The sequence below is a fragment of the Mercurialis annua genome, linkage group LG3, assembly GCF_937616625.2.
Source record: "Mercurialis annua linkage group LG3, ddMerAnnu1.2, whole genome shotgun sequence".
Classification (NCBI taxonomy): domain Eukaryota; kingdom Viridiplantae; phylum Streptophyta; class Magnoliopsida; order Malpighiales; family Euphorbiaceae; genus Mercurialis; species Mercurialis annua.
Genome location: NC_065572.1, coordinates 24,317,889 through 24,338,286, shown reverse-complemented (window position 1 = coordinate 24,338,286; position 20,398 = coordinate 24,317,889). Strand labels below are relative to the sequence as shown.

The window sequence follows — 20,398 nt, the reverse complement described above, 5'->3', positions numbered from 1 at the left end:
AGAGGCTTGGTAAAAATATCTGTAAATTGATTAGTAGTATCGATGAATTCGATTACTACATCACCTTTATGCACATGATCACGAATAAAATGATGTCGGATATCTATGTGTTTACTTCTAGAATGTTGAATTGGGTTCTTTGATAGGTTTATTGCACTAGTGTTGTCACATTTGATGGGAATGTGATCAAGTGCAATACCATAATCAAGAAGTTGTTGCTTAATCCATAGGATTTGAGCTCAACAACAACCGGCCGCTACATATTCGGCCTCCGCGGTTGACAAAGCTACGGATACTTGTTTCTTACTACTCCAAGAGTTCAAACTTTGACCTAGAAATTGGCAAGTCCCGGAGGTACTTTTACGATCAATAAGACAACCCGCATAGTCGGCATCGGAGTAGCCAAGTAACCTAGGGTCCACATTTCTAGGGTAATAGATTCCTAGGTGTAAAGTGCCATGCAAGTATTTCAAAATACGTTTAACGGCATGCAAGTGGGATTCCTTAGGACAAGCTTGAAAACGAGCACATAAGCACACACTAAACATAATGTCGGGTCTACTAGCGGTAAGATAAATGAGAGATCCTATCATACCTCGATACATTGTAATATCAATGCATTTACCCGATTCGTCTTTGTCCAATTTAGTTGTGGTACTCACTGGTGTTTTGCTACTAGAGGAGGTCTGCATGCCAAACTTTTTGAGCATCTCCTTTGTGTACTTGGATTGATTGATGAAGATTCCATCCTTATCTTGTTTGATTTGAAGTCCAAGGAAGAACTTGAGTTATCCCATGTTGCTCATTTCAAACTCCCTAGTCATACACTTAGAAAAATCTCTACATAGAGACTCATTAGTAGCACCAAAGATGATATCATCAACATAAATTTGCACAAAGAGAATATCATGCTTATGAGTCTTTGTAAAAAGAGTAGTATCAACCTTGCCTTTGGAAAAACCATTTGCAATCAAAAAGCTACTCAACCTATCGTACCAAGCTCTAGGAGCTTGTTTTAAACCATAAAGAGCTTTGTTGAGTTTAAAAACATAGTTAGGATGTTGAAAGTCTTCAAAACCGGGAGGTTGTTTAACATAAACTTCCTCCTCAATAAAACCATTTAAAAAAGAACTTTTCACATCCATTTGAAAAAGTTTGAAATTCATGCATGATGCATAAGCTAATAACATACGAATTGCTTCTAATCTAGAAACCGGAGCAAATGTCTCCTCATAATCAATGCCTTCCTCTTGGTTATAGCCTTGGGCAACCAATCGGCCCTTGTTCCGAGTTATCACTCCACTTTCGTCCAACTTGTTCCGGAAAACCTATTTTGTCCCAATAATGGTATGACCATTAGGACGGGGGACTAGCTCCCAAACTTTATTCCTCACGAATTCATTGAGTTACTGTTGCATAGCAATCACCCAATGTTCGTCAACTAAAGCTTCACTAACTTTAGTGGGCTCTAGTTATGAAAGGAAAGTAAAATTAGCTATAGTGCGGAAATGAGAGCGAGTACTTACACCTTTAGAGGTATCACCAATAATCAACTCTTGAGGATGGCTTTTATTAAAAGCCGACTCCTTTGGGAGATCATAGTTCACCACTTGGTGTTGAGCCGGAGGAGGTGATTCGGCTTCCACCTTGTTACCACCTTGAGTTGGTTGAGGGGCTTCCACTTTTCCCAAGGAATTGACTTGATTTTCAACAAGTGTTAGATCCTCAAATGTACCTACAAAATCATTAACAAACGAATCCTTTTCCGGAAAGTCCTTGGAGGACTCATCAAAAACCACATGCATAGACTCCTCAACAACTAAAGTACGCTTGTTAAACACTCTATAAGACTTGCTAGTAGAGGCATAACCCATAAACACGCCTTCATCGGATTTGGAGTCAAATTTTCCAAGGTCATCCTTGGTGTTTAATATGAAGCACTTGCATCTAAATACTCTAATGTAAGAAATCATGGGCTTTCTTCCTATCCATAACTCATAAGAAGTTTTATTCAAAATGGGCCTTATAAAGACTCAGTTTGCAACATAGCAAGCGGTGCTGACGGCCTCCGCCCACAAGTATTGAGGTAAATCATACTCATGAAGCATAGAGCGGGCCATTTCCACCAAAGTGCAGTTTTTCCTTTCAACAACCCCATTTTGTTGAGGTGTTATAGGAGAAGAAAAATTATGATCAATACCTTTTTCTTCACAAAACACTTTGAAAGACTCATTTTGAAATTCGGTTCCATGATCACTTCTAATACTAGAAATTTGCAAATCTTTTTCTTTTAGAATATGTTTTGCAAGACTAGAAATTTTTTTAAAAGCTTCATTCTTATGAGTTAGGAACATAACCCAAGTGAATCTAGAGTAGTCATCAACAATCACATATGCATAGTGCATGCCACGCAAGGTAGCAAATCTAGTAGGTCCAAACAAGTCCATGTGTAGCAATTGTAATGGTCTTGTAGTTGAAACAACATTTTTAGACTTAAAAGAAGACTTGTGTTGGTTCCCTTTTGACAAGGTCCACACACTTTGTCTTTGGAAAATTTTAGCTTAGGCAATCCTTTGACTAGTTCATCCTTACTAACCTCATTTAAGAGGTTCAAGCTAGCATGTCCTAGTCTCCGGTGCCATAACCAAGATTCATCGCTAAGTGATAGTAAACACTTGCCATCTTGGTTTTCAAGCGTTTCTAAGTCAATTAGATAGATATTTCCCTTTCGATATCCCTTAAAGACTACTTCATTATTCATTGGTTGAATAACATAGCAAGCTCTAGAGTCAAAAGATACTCTATAACCTTTATCACATAATTGACTCACACTTAAAAGATTATGCTTTAGACCATTAACAAGCCACACATTTTCTATACCGGGAGAATTAGAGTTACCTATCTTGCCTATCCCCACAACTTGGCCTTTAGCATCATCTCCAAAAGTGACGCTTCCTCCATCTATGCTCTTCAAGTTAGCAAAATTGGAGATTTGACCCGTCATGTGCCTAGAGCAACCGCTATCAACATACCATAAGGTTTTATGGGAGACGGTCTTCTTTGGCACCTTAGGATTAGATTCCTCCTCAAATGCCATGAAGCAAAGATTTGCTCTATCTTCTTCTTGACATTCATTATCGGAAGCCTCCACTTCATCATCCCAAGTAGCCGCTAGACCCTTCTTTTCTTTGATTGGGAAGGTTCTTTTAGCTCCCACTCTACAATTGGTTTAGTATGACTCGGTTTACCACATCCATAGCAAGTAACATCTCTTTTAGGAGAGGGATTAGAAGACTCATTCTTAGGAGTGAAAGGCTTCTTGAAGTTAGAAGAATCACCTTTTTGCTCATATCTTTGGAATTGGCCTTTGTTTCTTAGCTTCCACTCCCTCACTCTATTTGCCATCAAAACCATATCTTCATCATCTTCATCATCACTCATGTTGAGCTCCTTCTCAACCTTGCTTTCAATTGCCTTAGCTTTCAAAGCAATTCCCTTGTTCTTCTCATCTTGAGCCTTCTTGAGATTATTGATTTCCTTTATGTAAGTCATCTCATGAAGAAGCAAGTTTCCGATGAGCTCATCGGTTCTCAAGTTTTTAATATTACTTGACTCCTCAATAGCAGTTATCTTCGGTTGCCAATCTAGGATATCCTATATACGAAGAATTTTTCCATTGATCTCACCAAGAGTATAGTGCTTACCGAGTTTCTTGAGATTGGTAGTGATGGAGAGAAGACGGTTGGTAATCTCGGTAATAGTCTCATTAGGCTTGTTCTTGAAACTCTCATATTCACTAATGAGAAGCTCCACCTTCTTGTTTTGAACTTCAATTGTACCTTCATGATATTTGCCAAGAATCTTCCACATCTCCTTAGCGGTTGTGCAATGTTGAACTCTATATTGCTCCTCCTTGCACAAAAAAGATATGATCACACAAATAGTCTTCCGGTTGAAGCCATTTGCTAGAGTTTGCACTCTTGTCCATTCATTTCTTGGCCAAGGCACTTCTATACCATCTTGTTCCTTTGTTGGAGCCTTGTAGCCACTTAGCACAATATCCCAAAGATTAACACCATCCATGTCAAGATAGTTTTCCATACGAAACTTCCAATTAGGAAAATCCGTACCATCAAAGAAAGGACGAAGTGTATGAACGAAGTTTTCGGTAGCCATAGATCGATAAGCTCGCAATTAAGTAAGGAAATGAGCAACTTAGCTTTGATACCAATTGAAATCCCTAAATAGCTACCTTAGAGGGGGGTGAATAAGGTTTAGTGGGTAATTAAAATTTAAATGAGAGTTTGAGAAGAGAGAAATTGACACAAGCAATTTAGAGTGGTTCGGATCACAAATCGATCCTACTCCACTACTCAATCAATGATTGAGATTTTAGAATCTACTAATTGAGATAGTGTTTTAGAGATAAACACAAACTTTACAAAGAGATTTCTAAGAGATAATCCCAAACTCACAATGTGCTTTTCTAAGGCTAAACACAAACCTACAACACTAATGATTGAATCACAAAGATTAATCAATCAACAAAGAGAATGAGCAATCAATAAATGATGCACAATAAATTTAGAGAGAATAAATTGAATGCTTGAGAATGTTTGTTGTTGCTAGAGTGTCTAACCTCATAAATGAGGTAGACAAGGGGTATTTATAACCCCAACAACAAACCCTTGAATCTTCTAGAAGAAAACTCAAGTTTGGACTGAAAAACAGTCGGTCGCACCCAAGATCCCTTACGTCGCGCCCGAGATCTTTGAATATCAGGAATTCAGCCAATGGTTGAAGGCCACTTGTCAAGCAACTGATGGAAGACTCTGAACTAGCCGTTAGACCTTCAACGGTCATATTCATCGCGCCCGTGATTCATATGTCGGGTCCGCGATACACTTGAAGAACAGAGGTGTTTGGATTAGCTAGTATATCGCGCCCGTGATTTGGGCACAACACATAATATCCCAAATAACTCAGATTCAACACTTTAACAAATCGCTAAACAATTTAATTTCATACAAACCTAAAATTAGCCAATTTGTTGTTTAAATCATGCAAATCCAATTCCAATCATAATACATCATATTAAAATCATATTAAAATCCATTTGAAACATATTATTCAAATCATAAATCTCAGAACATTGAACAATAAGTTCCAAACTCCAAAACAGTACCCTAAATCATGCCATTCTACGCAAAACACATGACAACGATTCACCAATACATAAGAGATTGAAATCCTTACCTTATAATGAATAATAACAAGATTAAATAAGTATTAAACCCTAGGGAAGGGTCTGGACAAGAAGCAACAAGAGTCACAATCACACCAACGAAGAACACCACAAGCAAATCGCGTAGAAATCGCAAAACAAACATATAATCACCAATCAATAGTTAAAAACCACCAAGGATCATAAAGGAATGATAGAAATAGGGTTTATCTGAGTGTAGGGTCGAATTAGGTCTGATAGGGTGAAAAAGGGCTGAAAGAATCGAGTTAACGAGCTATTTAGAGCAAAACAGCGAACCCTACAGTGCCGCGTCGCGCCCGAGATGTCTCAATCGCGCCCGTGATGGTGTATCACGACCGTGATGCTCCTGTCAAGCTAATAACATACGAATGGACTCCGTCCCCTAAGTATACTCCCCATAACCGAATTAAAACTGAAACCATAGGCATACTTCCACTCATCAACCTACGCACTTGCATAACCACAACTCGACAAGTTGTACCTCGAATGATAACTCAAATCACCACCTACATAGAACAGCAACCCAAATTTTCACACCACGTATAAGAAAAATTAGAAATTCGATAGTTCAGTACTCCAACTATTACTTATTAAACAAAATATAAACCTTCAAGATTATTCAACTATAAATATTAAGCATTCTCACAAGGAAGGTTACTAAACTCATTCGAGTTCAAACAGCTATCAAGACAACCTTGACAAGGTGCAAGGACAAGCCCGAAACTCAAATCGCAATTCTTACAATACCAAAATCTAACACTTTAAATGAAAACCTCAAAATCCCCATTAATAACATCATGCAATACTCGTCACCTACTTAACATCTCTACACCTATTATCCCATATGAAAGATATAAATAAACTCGTTATATCAAACGAACAGTCTAGTCCAAAATTAACTTGATACGTTTCTCGCCAATATAAATCAGCCAACTTTAACGCATCATGAAAATTGAGTAGTACACACGACAAGGACTAAGCTCGACAACACCATCAACCTTAACGAATCAATAAACACGTACACACCTACCGACAATCCAAAGAATATATCACTTTAATCTATGATGACGAAATCTCCAAGTTACATATAAACCGACTCATTCAGAAAGATTCTTCCACTCATACCAAGAAAGCATACAGCCCGAAGTTACCTAAGTAATTAAATACAACATACATACCAATTTTGTTTCACAAACTAAATCTATGCCGCACAGAAAAGGTTAAACAACCAAACAAAAGGATATCAAATTTTCAACAACAAAAATTCACAACCAATAGTATCGATCAACCAACCTTTATTGTCGAAACCTACTCATCACGATTCTCGAATTAGCTAACTCATAAATCCGAGCCAAACTGAAATTCTCAAAATTGTTTCACCAAATATTACAGTAACCTTGCTAACAAGAGTTCACCTAAATCACATTCACCAGTAATCGGATCATTGGTAATGCTCAAAACCAAACTTATAGGGAAATAATTCAGATCATAAAACATTACAACTTTCCACTTGTCTTTTAAAGACTTTAATATCTTATAACTCCTTTTATATTTAAAACCAAAATACTTTTACTGTTGGAAAAACCTTCAATTTTGTAACACACTAATTTTTTAAAAAACATACCAAGTTTGAATTTCGCAATTATACCTTACTTTTAAGTAAGTTTGCAAATATATAAAATAGTTCCAACTAACAAAATTATTATTCTCTTTAGTTCAAACTTGATAAATTTTTATCCCAAGGTGACTCGAGTTCGTTTCAAAACATTTTGCTCGAAATACTTAATTGCCAAAAATTCATTGTGCGCCAGGGTGATGATAGCTCTCATCCCCAAAGAGTTGCATCCAACTCTAACCATTTTAATGCACGTGATGCATGTACTATTATGCATGTATCAATTTTTTTTATTTCTCTTTTACTTAGTGAACATACTCAGTGCTAAATGCAATTTTCTATTCGTGACATACAAAAATGCATGTTCATGATATGTCTGGGCACAATTACGTGATAAAAACATTTCAAATACGTTTAACAAATTAACGTTTGAAATCAATTTCCCGATAAAACATTTGCTAGACATTACCCTCTGTGAGATGTGCACTCGATAGCCTCAAAATATTTCTCAAACTCCATACTTGCAATCCACCAAATGATATGATACTAACATAACAATTTAAACCGATAACTACTATAAAATCTCTTATGCGACAATAACTCCCACTAAGCTTAAACATAACTCAAACAAAAACAATACATCACATATGTTTCTACAAAACAACCCACCAGTTCGCGCATCGCATCATCCAATCTTGATGAAAAACACTAGTGTATTAGTACATCGATCTATCTCTTCGAATAAGAATTTCCAACATCCTTGTTCAGGATAATATAAAACCACCAAGGAAACACTTTCTTTATCTTACTCATCTCAAAACCCTAAAACTTCGATCCACAAAACAACACACTAAACCCAACGTAACTCGAAATCAAAATTAAAGCAATACAGAGTTTAAACGAAGGTCCTACTCATAAAATAAAATCATACAACAAGGTAAGCCAACCATGACCGCGTGAAATAATACATCTCACGTGCTACTCTACACGAAGAGGCAAAGCAAAACAATTAATATAATTCAACCCAAACGTGCGAGTTATGCAACACAATTATTACCAAGAGATTACGAATTCTACAATTCATAATTTATCCACGCATGCCATACAGCCAATTAACTCAACATACCTAAAAGACAAAATCAAGACATGCTACAACCAGTTTTGAAATTTTGTAATAAAATCAACCTATAATATATCATCTTTCAAAAGTACGTATCAAAATTTATTTTGAAGTTTAAAGTCAACCAGAAGAGTTCCAAATTTTAGTTGAGCCCCACGGTTAAAAACAAAATCAATATCCAAAAATATCTCCTCAATTAAATCAATTGCTTTAAAATTTCCAAGTATCCCAATCCATAAAACCATCGAGTTAGCCGAGTCATTACAACTACCAAGCTCAACTCCCAAATTTGGGTGACCCAAGTCAATCCCAAAACTACCATTTATAAAACGTATGCAAAATATTTATAAATCCGTAAAAGTCTTTTAATTAAAGAAAAACAATGTCAATCCTTTCAAAATAAGAGCTCAAGAAACCCAAGTATCAAAAATCAACTCAAAAACTTATGTGAGAAAATCTTTGATCTCAAACAATCATTCTGTAAACACCTAAGCAAGCCAAACATAACTACCAAACATATGACCAAACGACGCTTCAACGTTGACATGTCACAACATGGTAAAATAACAGCCAAAATATTAAATTCTCAATACGATGGGAAAATCTTATAAATAATACTATTTTGAAAACAACTATTTGTCAACACCAAGTCAATAATAAGATTCTGAGATACGAGAAATTTTATTTACTTGAAAAGTAATTAAAATCATATTTTTAAAGTGTTATGACCATACGAGTCATCCGACTCTTATGTCAAAACACAAATCCAATTAAGACATTTTCTCAATAGTAATTATAAAACCAACGTGTGGTCAAACAATCATAAAGCCACAAACCATGCTTAAAGATTCATCACAAAAATCCTTTAAAAACCACATATGGCCAAGCCTAACGTATCATAGTACGTGCCAACCTATTTAGCACCCAATAACACAGCAAAACCAAGCTATGCTCACCAACAAGGTGAAAACAATCCAATTATAATCAAAATCATCCGAGCGTAAAAGCCAACAATTAATCACCCAAAGTAAATATCATATAAGGCACAACAGCCAACCAAGCATCACCCGAAGTAAACACCATATAAGGCACAATAGCCAACCAAAACGTCACCCAAAGTAAACACCATATAAGGTGCAATAGCTAATAAAAATCACACGTCACCCAAAGTAAACACCATATAAGGTACAATAGCTAATAAAAATCACTCAAAGTATATCTCATATATGGCACAACAGCCAACAAATCACCCAATGTATAAGCAGTAATCATTCCAAAGTAAAGCATCAGTAACTCATAAGACCGACACTCAACATTCATATAGATGAAGGTAGAAAGTTTTAAAAACAAATGATGACGTTTCAAAAGACAAGACTTGAATCCTAATTCCGCAGTAGATCCTATGACCCAATCACAACACTTAGCATGCCTTAAAGCGATAAACACATAACATGCAAAAATTTGGCCTTAGTTCGAAACTAAAGCTCTGATACCAACTTTGTCACGACCCAATTTCATGGATCGTGACCGGCGCTAGAGTATGGGTATTGTCGTACCAAAACCCATAGCAATCCTCGAAGAAAACCTTATATTCAATATAAACCTGCAAGAAAACCAATGTCAGGGGCAACCGAGACTTCAGCCAACGTATAACAACTTATATAGCAATTCTAAAATAATTACTTAATAGCAATTCGAAACTGTGAAGCATGCCTCATATATAAATAATCCGATGTAACATGTCAAAGTATAATAATATAAAAGTCGTACCACTACGACAAACCAAAGTACAATAATAGAGAAAACTAGTTCTACTGAGGTCTAAGAAGTAAAACAGTGGACTAGTCTGATAACATAAAAAGACCTCCGAGGAATCAAAAGATCGGAGATGACCAACGCTCTCAAAATCATAAACCTGGAAAGTTTGGAAAACAACGGGGGAGATATACTGAGATGAGTTCATAATGCTATTTACATATATTAAGGTTAAAACCCTTAAAAACAATCCTTTTATACTAAAATATATATTGATTATGGAAAACAGTATTGAAATGAAATCCCAAAGTATTTAACCCAAAGTAGATGGGAACAAATCCTCATCGATTCCCAAGGTAGGCCAAACATTGGTCAGCCAATTCCAAAGTACTTACCGGTGCACACAGTCTCGATACAAGCCTATCGAGCAGCTCGTTTCAATCCAGATCCATAATCCTTAAAACAGTTCACAAACATTTGATATACTAAGATAATGGCTGATTCTTCATGCTTAGGGCTGATCTATAGTGTTTTGGCTAGCATCATTGTATTTGAAATTATTGTGGATTAAATCTTGGTTATTGTGACATAAATTCAAAGGATAGATTGTGAGAACTGTATAAATTGTTTTAGTTGAATCATTGGCTGCCCATATCATTTTGAAATGGATCTATGTTATTCGAGTTAATTAAATCATGTTTGGTTGTTGTATATTCATAGATTGAATTATTACAATGTTGTAGGGAATTGCAGTACTATAAACTGTTTTGTTATTCTTGATTTTAGGGCTGTAAATAATGGAATTATCATGTGTTGGATGAACTAAAATCAAATTAATAGAGTTGGATTAGTGGGCTCTGTGTTTATCAAATTGTTGGTTAATTGGCTTGATTATTGTGATCAATTGGCATGTCTTGACTAAAGGATTTGAATCTGAAGATAGACATAGTTTATGCCAATTGCCATTTGTTTAATTCTTGTAGTGTCTTAGTATGTTGATTACAAGATTACTTTCGAATGCTACTTTGGCTAAGTGTTGTTCTAGCATCCATAACTTGACTTGTTAAATTGTTAGATAAACGATATGGTTTGTGTTGTCTTTTTCAAGAAAGTTAATTTGTTGTGGATTTTATTTAAACACCTGTTATGTGTTGGTTAATTATTGGTTAAGCGATATTGAGTTCTTTATTTTTCAAACTTGGGTTTTGAATTATTATTTGATTCCGGATTTTAACATTGGTTTACAACATGGTTATGTTGGGTCGGGTTAGACTTGGGTCGCCTGACATGTAAGTTAAGCTTGGAAGTCTTGGTTGACTCAGCTAAGTACCATTTTGGCTTTTAAAATGTTTTACCAAATGGTTTGGAAAGGTTTCCGGATTTTATTTAAAATGGAACTCAATAGGGCTTAACTTGTTGTATGGTTTTGGCTATGGTTTGAGTATGTGTATTTATTCTGCATTTGGCTTATGCGTTAACATTGATTTTGGTGTTTTACTAGTCCTATGTGGTGTCTAGTACTCTCTAGAGTTAGGGGATGATATTAATTATGATTTATGTTTTCTTAGACTCGTCGACCGTTCGTGCTTTTGAGGGGAACCAGGTTTAGTTGTTTGCCAGGTTATCACGTGGATTAGCAAACAGTGAGTTTGTACTTACTATTTACCGCTTTATTAAGTAAATTGTTATTTTAATATATAAATATATACTGTATGCATATTTCGAACTGTTTTTCCATTATGGCTTTTAGTTGGAACATGCTACCTAATGGGCATCATTAGGACTGCGTGCGCACCGGTGTTGATCTAGATAAGGTATGTGAAATGTGGTGGTAACTCGGTGTGAGCATAGCTCTCGGGACCAGTAGAGTAACTCGGTGTAGCTCAGCTCTCAGGACTCTGGTTATGAATTAAGAGTGGTCGGTGGTAACTCAGTGTAGCTCAGCTCTCGGGACCAGGCCTAATGGATTATGGTTATATTAGTATTGTGGATTAGGGTTCCAACTATTAAACATAATGTTGTGATTCAATGTTTTAAACGGTTTTAAAGGTTTTCCACTTGATAAATGTAAATAGTGGTATGAACTCATCTCAGTATATATGACCCCGTTGTTTTTCCAATTTTTCCAGGGTTATGATATGAGCGAGTCAGCTGCTCTCCGATTCTTTATTTCCTCGGAGGTTTTACTTTATTTTATAAAATTTATTAAACTGATTTTATTCTTAGACCGCAATAGTAATTAGAAGTCATATTTGTCTAATACTTGTTATCAGAATTATTCTACTGATTTAATTGTTTTGGCTTTAATATAATAACTTGGGTTATTAAATATTTATGCTATGTTGGAGACTCGGAATTGATCGAGCATTTATTATATAAATGTTGTATTTTATGAACTGCTAGAACTAGGCTGAAGTCTCGGTTGCCCCCGAGCATTGGTTTTCTTGCAGGTTTAATTGAATTGTTTGATATAAGGAAGGCTAGCTACGGGTGTTGGTACTACATTACCCATGCCCTAGCGCCGGTCGCGATTCATGAAAATGGGTCATGACACATTTAGAACCGTTACAAAATAAAGCCAAACGTTTAAAACGTTACGAAACAAATTCAAATGTTTCACATTTTTAGCTATTTAAGCCAAATGTTGATAAACTTTACAAATCAAATCAAAACATTTCCCCATTTTAGCGATTTGAGGCAAACGTTTAAAACGTTACGAAACAAATTTAAACGTTTCACATTTTTAGCGATTTAAGCCGAACATTTACAAACGCTACGAAACAAATCAAAAAAATTCACCTTTTTAGCGGTTTAAGCCAAACATTTACAAATGTTACAAAACAAATCCAAACGTTTCACCTTTTTAGCGATTTAAGTCAACCGTTTACAAACTTTACGAAATAAAACTAAACGTTTCACCTTTATAAATATTACGAAATAAAACCAAACGTTTGGATTTGTTTCGTAACGTTAGACTTAAATAGCTAAAAAGAGAAAACGTTTGGATTTGTTTCATAACGGTATAAACGTTTGGTTTAAATCGCTAAAAATGTTAAACACTTGGATTTGTTTTGTAAAGTTTGTAAACATTTGGCTTAAATCACTAAAAAGGTGAAACTCTTCGATTTGTTTCTCAACGTTTGTAATCGTTTGGTTTTGTTTCGTAACGTTTGTAAATGTTTGGCTTATATCGCTAAAAATGTAAAACATTTGGTTTTGTTCCGCAACGTTTGTAAACGTTTGGCATAAATCACTAAAAATGTGAAACGTTTGGATTTGTTTCGTAACATTTTAAACGTTTGGTTTTGTTTTGTTACGTTTACAAACGTTACGAAACAAATCCAAACGTTTCACCTTTTTAGCGATTGAAGCCAAACGTTTACAAACGTTACGAAACAAAACAAAACGTTTCCCCATTTTAGCAATATAAGCCAAACGTTTAAAACTTTATGAAACAAATCCAAACGTTTCCCCTTCTTAGCGATATAAGCCGAACGTTTATAAACGTTACGAAAGAAATCCAAACGTTTCACCTTTTTAGCGATTCAATCCAAACGTTTTCAAACGTTACAAAACAAAACCAAACGTTTACAAACATCACGAAATAAATCCAAACGTTTCCCATTTGTTTACAAACGTTACGAAACAAATCTAAACATTTCACCTTTTTAGCAATTAAAGGCAAACGTTTACAAACGTAACGAAAAAAATCCAAATGTTTCACCTTTTTAGCAATTTAAGCCAAACGTTTACAAACGTTACGAACAAAAACCAAGCGTTTCACATTTTTAACGATTTTAGCCAAACGTTTACAAACGTTACGAAACAAAACCAAACGTTTAAAACTTTACGAAACAAATCCAAACTTTTCATCTTTTTAGCGATTCAAGCGAAACGTTTACAAACATTACGAAACAAATTCAAACGTTTCACCTTTTCAGCGATTTAAGCCAAACGTTTAAAAAGGTTATGAATCAAAACCATACGTTTCACCTTATTATCGATTTAAGCCAAACATTTACAAAAGTTACGAAACCAAACAAAAGGTTTAAAACATTACGAAACAAAACCAAACGTTTCACATTTTTAGCGATTTAAGCTAAACGTTTACAAACGTTAGGAACCAAAACCAAACGTTTCTCCTTTTAGCCAGTTAAGCCATTCATTTACAAACGTTATGCAACAAAGCCAAACATTTACAAAGGTTATGAAACAAATCCATGTGTTTCACCTTTTTAGAAATTTAAGCCAAACGTTTACAAACGTTATGAAACAAATCCAAAGATTTCACCTTTTTAGCGATTGAATCCAAACGTTTGGTTTTGTTTCATAACCTTTGCAAACGTCATGAAACGTTTGGATTTTTTTCGTAACGTTATAAATGTTTGGCTTAAATTGCTAAAATGGGGAAACGTTTGGATTTGTTTCATAACGTTTGTATACGTTTGGCTTAAATCATTAAAAATGTGAAACGTTTGGATTTGTTTCGTAACATTTTAAACGTTTGGATTGGTTTCGTAACGGTTGTATACGTTTGTTAACAAATGTTACGAAACAAATCAAATCTTTTCAACATTTTAGCTATTACAAACTTTACAAAACAAAATCAAACCTTTACAAACGCTACGAAATAAATCTAAGCGTTTCACCTTTTTAGCAATTTAAGCCAAAAAAATTTACAAACGTTATGAAACAAATTCAAACATTTTACCTTTTTAGCGATTGAATCCGAATGTTTACAAATGATACGAAACAAATACAAACATTTAGCCTTATTAGCGATTCAAGCCAAACGTTACGAAACAAATCCATGCGTTTCACCTTTTTAGCAATTTAAGCCAAACGGTTTCAAACGTTACGAAACAAATCCAAACGTTTCAAACGATACGAAACAAATCCAAACGTTTCACATTTTCAACGATTTAAGCCGAACGTTTAAAAACATTACGAAACAAACCAAATGTTTCACCTTTTTAGCGATTTAAGCCAAATGTTTACAAACGTTGCGAAACAAATCCAAGTGTTTCAGCTTTTTAACAATTTTATCCGAACGTTTACAAATGTTACAAAACAAATCTAAACGTTTTACCTTTCTAGCGATTTGAGCCAAACGTTTACAAGCGTTACGAAACAAATCCAAATGTTTCACCTTTTTAGCGATTTAAGCCGAACTTTTACAAACGTTACGAAACAAAATCAAACGGTTCACCTTTTTTGGGATTGAAGCCAAACTTTTACAAATATTACGAAACAAATATAAGCGTTTCACTTTTTTTAGAAATTTAACCCAAACGTTTAAAAATATTAAGAAACAAATCCAAACGTTTCACCTTTTTCGCGATTTAAGCCAAACGTTTACAAACGTTACGAACAAAACCAAACTTTTAAAATGTTACGAAACAAATCCAAGAGTTTGTAAACGTTTAGAACGTTGCGAATTAAATCCAAACGTTTCACATTTTTATCGATTTAAGCCGAACTTTTACAAATGTTACGAAACAAATCCAAACGTTTCACCTTTTTAGCGATTTAAGCCGAACATTTACAAACGTTTCGAAACAAATCCAAACGTTTCACCTTTTTACCGATTTAAACAGAAAGTTTACAAACGCTACGAAACAAATCCAAACGTTTAACATTTTTAGCGATTTAAGCCAAACGTTTACATACAATATGAAACAAATCCAAACATTTCACCTTCTTACCGATTTAAGCCAAACGTTTACAGACGTTACTTAACAAATCCAAACGTTTCACCTTTTTACCGATTTAAGCCAAACATTTACACACGTTACGGAACAAATCCAAATGCTTCACCTTTTTACCTATTTAAGCCAAACGTTTACAAACGTACAAAACAAATCCAAGCGTTTCACCTTTTTAGCAATTTAAGCCAAACGTTTACAAACGTTACGAAACAAATACAAACGTTTCACCTTTTTAGCGATTTAAGCCAAACATTTACAAACGTTACGAAACAAAACCAAACGTTTAAAACGTTACAAAAAAATCCAAACGTTTGTAAACGTTTAAAACGTTACGAAACAAATCCAAACGTTTCACATTTTTAGCGATTTAAGACGAATTTTTACAAACCTTACGAAACAAATCCTAACATTTCACCTTTTTAGCGATTTAAGCCAAACATTTCCAAACATTACGAAACAAATCCAAACGTTTCACCTTTTTAGCGATTTAAACCAATTGTTTACAAACGTTACGAAACAAATCCAAATGTTTCACATTTTTAGCGATTTAAGCCAATCGTTTACAAATGTTACGAAATAAATCCAAACGTTTCACCTTTTTAGCAATTTAAGCCAAACATTGACAAATGTTACGAAACAAATCCAAATGTTTCACATTTTTACCGATTAAAGCCAAACGTTTACAAACGTTACGAAAAAATCGAAACATTTCACCTTTTTAGAAATTTAACCCAAACATTTACAAACGTTACAAAACAAATCCAAGCATTTCATCTTTTAGCAATTTAACCCAAACATTTACAAACGTTACAAAACAAATCCAAGCATTTCACCTTTTTAGCAATTTAAGCCAAACATTTATAAAAGTTACGAAACAAATCCAAACGTTTCACCTTCTTAGAGATTTAAGCCAAACGTTTACAAACGTTACGAAACAAATCCAAACGTTTCCTCTTTTTATCAGTTGAAACAAAACATTTACAAACGTTACGAAACAAATCCAAGCGTTTTACCTTTTTAGCAATTTAAGCCCAACGTTTACAAACGTTACGAAACAAAACCAAATGTTTGTAACGTTTGTAAATGTTTGGCTTTGTTTCTTAACGTTTCCAAACGTTTGGTTTCACCTTTTTAGCGATTTAAGCCAAATGTTTAAAAACGTTTCGAAACAAATCCAAACGTTTCATATTTTTAGCAATTTAAGCCGAACGTTTACAAAACCAAAATATCACCTTTTTAGCGATTTAAGCCAAACATTTACAAAACTTTTACAAACGTTAAGAAACAAAACCAAACGTTTCACCTTTTTAGAGATTTAAGCCAAACGTTTACAAACGTTGAAAAACATATTTTCTCCTTTTTGGCAATTTAAGCAAAACGTTTACAAACGTTACGAAACAAATCCAAACGTTTCACCTTTTATTGATTTAAGCCAAACGTTTACAAACTTTACCAAACAAATCCAGACGTTTCACCTTTTTAGCGATTTAAGCCAAACGTTCACAAACGTTACAAAACAAATCCAAGCATTTCACCTTTTTAGCAATTTAAGCCAAACGTTTACAAACGCTACGAAACGAATCCAAACGTTTCATCTTTTTAGCGATTTAAGCCAAACGTTTACAAAGTTTACGAAACTAAACCAAACGTCCTAAAGTTACGAAACAAATCCAAACGTTTGTAAACATATAAAACGTTACAAAACAAATCCAAACGTTTCACATTTTTTGCGATTTAAGCCGAATGTATACAAACGTTACGAAACAAATCCAAACGTTTCACCTTTTTACCGATTTAAGCCAAACATTTACAAACGTTACGAAACAAATCCACACGTTACACCTTTTTATCGAATTAAACCAAACGTCTACAAACGATATGAAACAAATCAAAAAAAATTCACATTTTTAGCGATTTAAGCCAAACGTTACTAAACAAATCCAAACGTTTCACCTTTTTAGCGATTTAAGCCAAACGTTTACAGACGTTAAGAAACAAATCCAAACGTTTCCCCTTTTTACCAATTTAAGCCAAACGTTTACACACGTTACGAAACATATCCAAATCTTTCACCTTTTCAGCGATTTAAGTCAAACGTTTACAAATGTTACGAAACAAAACCAAGTATTTAAAATGTTACGAAACAAATCCAAACTTTTGTAAACGTTAAAAACATTACGAAAAAAATCCAAACGTTTCCCATTTTTAGCGATTTAAGCCGAACATACACAAACGTTACGAAACAAATCCAAACATTTTACCTTTTTAGCGATTTAAGCCAAAACATTTACAAACGTTACGAAACAAATCCAAATGTTTCACCTTTTTAGCGATTTAAACCAAAAATTTACAAATGTTACGAAACAAATCCAAAAATTTCACATTTTTAGCGATTTAAGCCAAACGTTTACATACGTTATGAAATAAATCCAAACGTTGAAAAACAATTCTCCTTTTTAGCAATTTAAGCAAAACGTTTACAAACGTTACGAAACAAATCCAAACGTTTCACCTTTTATTGATTTAAGCCAAACGTTTACAAACTTTACCAAACAAATCCAGACGTTTCACCTTTTTAGCGATTTAAGCCAAACATTTACAAACGTTACAAAACAAATCCAAGCATTTCACCTTTTTAGCAATTTAAGCCAAAGGTTTACAAACGGTACGAAACAAATCCAAACATTTCACCTTTTTAGCAATTTAAGCCAAACGTTTACAAACGCTACGAAACGAATCCAAACGTTTCATCTTTTTAGCGATTTAAACCAAACGTTTACAAAGTTTACGAAACTAAACCAAACGTCCTAAAGTTACGAAACAAATCCAAACGTTTGTAAACATATAAAACGTTACAAAATAAATCCAAACGTTTCACATTTTTTGCGATTTAAGCCGAATGTATACAAACGTTACGAAACAAATCCAAACGTTTCACCTTTTTACGGATTTAAGCCAAACATCTACAAACGTTACGAAACAAATCCACACTTTACACCTTTTTATCGAATTAAACCAAACGTCTACAAACGATATGAAACAAATCAAAAAAAATTCACATTTTTAGCGATTTAAGCCAAACGTTTACAAACGTTACAAAACAAATCGAAACGTTTCACCTTTTTAGCGATTAAGCCAAACGTTTACAGACGTTAAGAAACAAATCCAAACGTTTCCCCTTTTTACCAATTTAAGCCAAACGTTTACAAACGTTACGAAACATATCCAAACCTTTCACCTTTTTAGCGATTTAAGTCAAACATTTACAAACGTTACGAAACAAAACCAAGCATTTAAAACGTTACGAAACAAATCCAAACTTTTGCAAACGTTAAAAACATAACGAAAAAAATCCAAACGTTTCCCATTTTTAGCGATTTAAGCCGAACATATACAAACGTTACGAAACAAATCCAAACATTTTACCTTTTTAGCGATTTAAGCCAAAACATTTACAAACGTTACGAAACAAATCCAAACGTTTCACCTTTTTAGCGATTTAAACCAAATGTTTACAAATGTTACGAAACAAATCCAAAAGTTTCACATTTTTAGCGATTTAAGCCAAACGTTTACATACGTTATGAAATAAATCCAAACGGTGAAAAACAAATTTTCTCCTTTTTAGCAATTTAAACAAAACGTTTACAAACGTTACGAAACAAATCCAGACGTTTCACCTTTTATTGATTTAAGCCAAACGTTTACAAACTTTACCAAACAAATCCAGACGTTTCACCTTTTTAGCGATTTAAGCCAAACATTTACAAACGTTACAAAACAAATCCAAGCATTTCACCTTTTTAGCAATTTAAGCCAAAGGTTTACAAACGGTACGAAACAAATCCAAACATTTCACCTTTTTAGCAATTTAAGCCAAACGTTTACAAACGCTACGAAACGAATCCAAACGTTTCATCTTTGTAGCGATTTAAGCCAAACGTTTACAAAGTTTACGAAACTAAACCAAACGTCCTAAAGTTACGAAACAAATCCAAACGTTTGTAAACATATAAAACGTTACAAAATAAATCCAAACGTTTCACATTTTTTGCGATTTAAGCCGAATGTATACAAACGTTACGAAACAAATCCAAACGTTTCACCTTTTTACCGATTTAAGCCAAACATTTACAAACGTTACGAAACAAATCCACACGTTTCACCTTTTTATCGAATTAAACCAAACGTCTACAAACGATATGAAACAAATCAAAAAAATTCACATTTTTAGCGATTTAAGCCAAACGTTTACAAACGTTACAAAACAAATCCAAACGTTTCTCCTTTTTAGCGATTTAAGCCAAACGTTTACAGACGCTACGAAACAAATCCAAACGTTTCCCCTTTTTACCAATTTAAGCCAAACGTTTACAAACGTTACGAAACATATCCAAACCTTTCACCTTTTCAGCGATTTAAGTCAAACGTTTACAAACGTTACGAAACAAAACCAAGCATTTAAAACGTTACGAAACAAATCCAAACTTTTGCAAACGTTAAAAACATTACGAAAAAAATCCAAACGTTTCCCATTTTTAGCGATTTAAGCCGAACATATACAAACGTTACGAAACAAATCCAAACATTTTACCTTTTTAGCGATTTAAGCCAAAACATTTACAAACGTTACGAAACAAATCCAAACGTTTCACCTTTTTAGCGATTTAAGCCAAATGTTTACAAAGGTTAAACGCTTGGATTTGTTTCGCAAAGTTTGTAAACATTTAGCTTAAATCACTAAAATGGTGAAACGCTTCGATTTGTTTCGTAACATTTGTAAACGTTTGGTTTTGTTTCATAACGTTTGTAAAAGTTTGGCTTAAATCGCTAAAAATTTGAAACATTTGGTTTTGTTCCGTAACGTTTGTAAACGTTTGGCATAAATCGCTAAAAATGTGAAACGTTTGGATTTGTTTCGTAACATTTTAAAT

At 34.1% G+C, this 20,398-nt stretch overlaps 1 protein-coding gene across 1 annotated transcript; it reads right to left on the bottom strand.

Annotated features, from left to right (window-relative positions):
- Positions 1–239: 239 nt before the first annotated feature.
- Positions 240–710, bottom strand: LOC126672446 (secreted RxLR effector protein 161-like). The gene has a single exon (XM_050366395.1). It carries the CDS (start codon positions 708–710, stop codon positions 240–242), a length of 471 nt encoding a protein of 156 aa, XP_050222352.1.
- Between the last annotated feature and the right edge of the window lie 19,688 nt (positions 711–20,398).

Excerpts from the sequence above, each read along its gene's own strand:
- LOC126672446 (XM_050366395.1), bottom strand. The coding sequence starts at position 710 with ATGCTCAAAAAGTTTGGCATGCAGACCTCCTCTAGTAGCAAAACACCA.